The sequence below is a fragment of the Apaloderma vittatum genome, unplaced genomic scaffold, assembly GCF_000703405.1.
Source record: "Apaloderma vittatum isolate BGI_N311 unplaced genomic scaffold, ASM70340v1 scaffold19173, whole genome shotgun sequence".
Lineage (NCBI taxonomy): Eukaryota > Metazoa > Chordata > Aves > Trogoniformes > Trogonidae > Apaloderma > Apaloderma vittatum.
The window spans coordinates 47,303-51,510 of NW_009710066.1; the positions used below are offsets into that span (position 1 = coordinate 47,303).

At 56.7% G+C, this 4,208-nt stretch overlaps 1 protein-coding gene across 1 annotated transcript in view; it reads left to right on the forward strand.

The window, feature by feature from the left end:
* Nucleotides 1–4,208, forward strand: part of LOC104272236 (potassium channel subfamily T member 1-like) — a gene marked incomplete at its 3' end in the record, with an annotated part of 35,587 nt that overhangs the window by 24,060 nt on the left and 7,319 nt on the right. The window contains 8 exon segments of the mRNA XM_009867179.1: nucleotides 535–715; nucleotides 811–975; nucleotides 1,772–1,908; nucleotides 2,146–2,209; nucleotides 2,607–2,715; nucleotides 3,123–3,231; nucleotides 3,865–4,014; nucleotides 4,167–4,207. Of these exon segments, the coding sequence (XP_009865481.1) occupies nucleotides 535–715; nucleotides 811–975; nucleotides 1,772–1,908; nucleotides 2,146–2,209; nucleotides 2,607–2,715; nucleotides 3,123–3,231; nucleotides 3,865–4,014; nucleotides 4,167–4,207 (956 nt within the window).

The window sequence follows — 4,208 nt, forward strand, 5'->3', positions numbered from 1 at the left end:
TTCGGGTCCAGGCAGACTTAGGTGACATTTGTGGTTAGCCAGATGGCTTTGAAACTGCAGGTTTGTGGAGTTTCACTGCCTGCCTAAATGCAAGGAGCTGTGAGGGCCCCGGCACAGGGCCGGCAGTGCTGATGCATAACCCTGTATGTGAGAGCCCTTCCCATGGGCTGAATCCCTCCAGAGCCATACTGGGACAGCTGCTTGCTTCCACAGTTTGGTTTTTTGCAATGCAAGGACAGCCCTCAGGTGATGTTGAACACGCTGTCCATGGCATGGACATCCCATCACCTGGGACCCTGGCTTCCCCACGCTGCTTTGGTGAGCAACCACCTCAAGCTAACTCCATCTGGAAGTGCCGTTACTTGAATCGTTTCAGTTGGTTACATAAATCTGATTATGACAATGTGTTACAGACAAATTTTCTCCACGGACATGGGTGTAAGTCACCTCCTAGGGTTCCTCACCGATGTCAGCAAGTGCTAGAGGCACTGCCTGTACCCTGGGCAGGATGGGATGTGTGCTTTCTCCCTTCAGGACCTGTGGCATCCAGCATTTAGAAAGAGCAGGTGAGAAGCTCTCCCTCTTCAAATCCTTCTATTTCTGCATCGTCACCTTTTCCACTGTGGGCTATGGAGACGTGACGCCAAAGATCTGGCCTTCCCAGCTCCTCGTTGTGATAATGATTTGTGTCGCCCTGGTGGTGCTGCCGCTCCAGGTTAGACCGGCGCAGCCGAGGGTGGGGGGGGATACAGAGCCTGCACCTGGGCAGTCCTGCCGATGGGGCCGTCAGCTCTTTGTCTTCGTTTGCAGTTCGAGGAGCTCGTCTACCTGTGGATGGAGCGGCAGAAGTCGGGAGGCAATTACAGCCGTCACCGTGCCCAGACAGAGAAACACGTCGTCCTTTGTGTCAGCTCCCTCAAAATCGACCTCCTCATGGACTTCCTCAACGAGTTTTATGCCCACCCACGCCTGCAGGTGAGCACCAGGCATGTGGCCACACTGTGCCCTTGCTGGCCATGGCCGGGTCGCTGCTGGTAGCGAGAGCCCTTCCCAGCTACAGTGGATGTTGCAAGGAATAAGGTAAAAACCATCCAGCCCAGCACCGGGACAAGTGCTTTAGGGCCACCTCACTGTGCCATCTCAGTGGTGAGGCTCGCTCTGCCTCGTCCACCCCATTTTCTGGCCTGACCTGTTAGAGCACGTGGAGAGGGGTCAGAGGGGCTTTTCTAAACGTGAGGATGTCTTTGATGAATGAGGAATCTCAGACAGAAATGGAACACATAATTGCTAAACCTTGGTGGGATTTACCCAGCTCTTACTGGAGTATCCTCACGTCATAAGTGACCTTCTTGCAAATGACCGTGCCTTTAATGCTCCCTAGGATCACAGACATATTTCAGATTTGCATTTCATTCCAGCACTCACCCACACTTCATTACCATTGCCCAGCCTTGATTCCACACATTCAAGCTTTAAAATCCTGTTTGTTCTCTGTATCTGCAAGAGGCTCCGCTTTGCTCTGGGTGTGCAGCTCTTCCCTAGTTCCACAGCTAGATATTCTTACCTTGGTTTTATTATGCAGAACAGGGTGGAGAAGCTGCTTATGTGTTTCCCAAGACCCTTGCAGGTCCCTGGGGCAGGGGCAGGGGTGTCACCCACCAGGAGCAAATGTCAGATGCCCCAGTTTGCTCAGGCAGCAAATCCCCATGTCCCAACTTGCTGCGGCAGGTGCGTGCAGGACCACCAGCCCACGTGAACTTCCCTCTTTCAGGATTACTACGTGGTGATACTTTGCCCAACAGAGATGGACATCCAGGTGCGGCGGGTCCTGCAGATCCCTCTGTGGTCGCAGCGAGTGATCTACCTCCAGGGCTCTGCGCTGAAGGACCAGGATCTCATGAGAGCCAAGTGAGCAGAGGGACACGCTGCACGGCCACGGCGAGGCCGGTCCTGCTGAGCTCTCTACAGGCTTTGGAGCTGCTGAGGAGGGTCCCCTGTGGTGTCAGCCCAGATGCACGATGATGGCCATCCCTGCATGCCTTCACTGGGGTCTCGGGGAGGTGCTGGCATCACCCTGGCTGGTCCAGGCAGACGCCTGTCTTTGCTGGCCCATGCAATTCATGAGTTGCTGCTCTCTGTTTGCAGGATGGACAACGGAGAAGCCTGCTTCATTCTCAGCAGCCGAAACGAGGTGGACCGCACCGCGGCGGTAAGCTGGGTCTGGGGCACGGCGCAGTCAGAGGTTATTGATTTCTCAGGCTGGAAGGGTCTGGGGTGGGTGATCTCTGCATCTCATCTCTGCCCAGCACGTCAGGGTGCCAGGAGGCAGTGGGGGTGAGAGTGTGGGACCGAATGCTGAGCTCTGTCCCCTGCACTGGCCATGCACCCCACGTGCCCTGGGGCAGCTCACCCCAAAAACCGCCTCGTTTAGTGCAATAAGCCTACCCAGCCTGGGCTGGGACTTTGATGGGAAGATCTTAGTTACCCCTGTTAGCAGCGGGTGTTGGAGGAGCTTTTGCCGTACATCTCCCTGGTGGCCGGGTGCTTTGCAGTTCATCCCAGGTGTTGGGGAAATTAAGGCAGCTCTTGCTCTTCTCCATGTCTAGGACCACCAGACCATCCTGAGAGCTTGGGCTGTGAAAGATTTTGCCCCAAACTGTCCACTTTACGTTCAGATCCTAAAGCCTGAAAACAAGTTTCATGTCAAGTTTGCTGGTGAGTTGGAGGGGCTGCACGGGAGCGGGCAGCACCACTCACTTCGCTGGTCTGGACTGTCTTACCTGCCCTCACGGGTGTTTCCAGTGGTGTTTCCATCTCAAAGGATGGTGCTGAGACTCCTGATTGCTGGAAGACGTTTTAGGATGCACCCTAAAGGCTGCAGCAACATGCCTGGGGTGGGGACAGAGCCTGGATGGTGGTGGCCTCGGTGGGCTGTTGGCCACCTGGCTGGTTTCCAGCCTGCATCCCTCTTTTCCTGCCTCCGTTAATCCCATTTGTGGTGTTCCCCATGGGCTGCTGAACAGATGAAAGCCCTTCCAACCCCCAACACCACCCCAAGATTACCCCATCCCCAGGCAGCACTGATCCTTGTCCCTGCCGTGACGGTCCACTCTGCCTTTCAGATCACGTTGTCTGCGAAGAGGAATGCAAATACGCCATGCTGGCATTGAACTGCGTTTGCCCAGCCACCTCCACCCTCATCACGCTGCTGGTGCACACCTCTCGTGGACAGTGAGTGCTGCCTGTCCCCCTCCTCCTTGTCCCTGTCCCCATCCCTGTCCTCCGCTGCCCCAGCCTGAGCGTGCAGAAACAGCAGAACCAGGGGCTCTGGGCCCTGGGAGGGAGAGAGTGTGGGTCTAGGGGGAGCACAGCTGGGACCTGGGGATCCCCCGATGAGGTAAGAGCAAAAACCAAGAGGGAATGTAGCAGCGCAGGTGGACTGGCCAACATCACTTTTCTGGAGACTCTTTTTACTGGCACGGAAAGATTTAATTCAAAGCCTGGACCCCACAGGTTTAGGTACAGCACAGCTGGAGGGAGCTCTGCCAGCGAGGCAGAGCACTTGTGTGGGTCCTGCACCCCTCATCCAGAAAGAAATGCCTGAATTTTTGGGTAAAGTGCCGTCATAAGAGTTAGAAACATCATTGCCAGCTGACCGTTGCCCAATGCTCAGAGCTGTTTGCCCACCTGGCACTAAATGGCAGCTTCAGCACTTTCGGGCACTCTAGCTGTGCAGCTCTGCCCCAGGAGCCGGCCGGTGTGCCAGGAACTGTGCCAGCATCGGGGGGTCCCGTCCTGGCACCATGGGGGTCCCATCCCGGCACCGAGGGAGTCCATCCTGGCACGCTGCCGCTGTCGTTGCAGGGAGGGTCAGGAGTCCCCCGAGCAGTGGCAGCGGATGTATGGGCGCTGCTCGGGCAACGAGGTCTACCACATCCGCATGGGCGACAGCAAGTTCTTCATGGAGTACGAGGGGAAGAGCTTCACCTACGCCGCCTTCCACGCGCACAAGAAGTGAGGGCAGGGGGTGACGGGCAGGGGTGGGCAGGGCGTATCTGCCAGTCTGTGTCCCTGGCGGGTAAGGGCTGGGGCTGGAAGGTGCCAGGACAAAGCCCCAAAGAGGCTTTTCTCCAGCTGCGAATGCCCACCTCGTGCTCCTGGCGCAGGTACGGCGTCTGCCTGGTCGGGCTCCCGAGGGAGGAGAACAA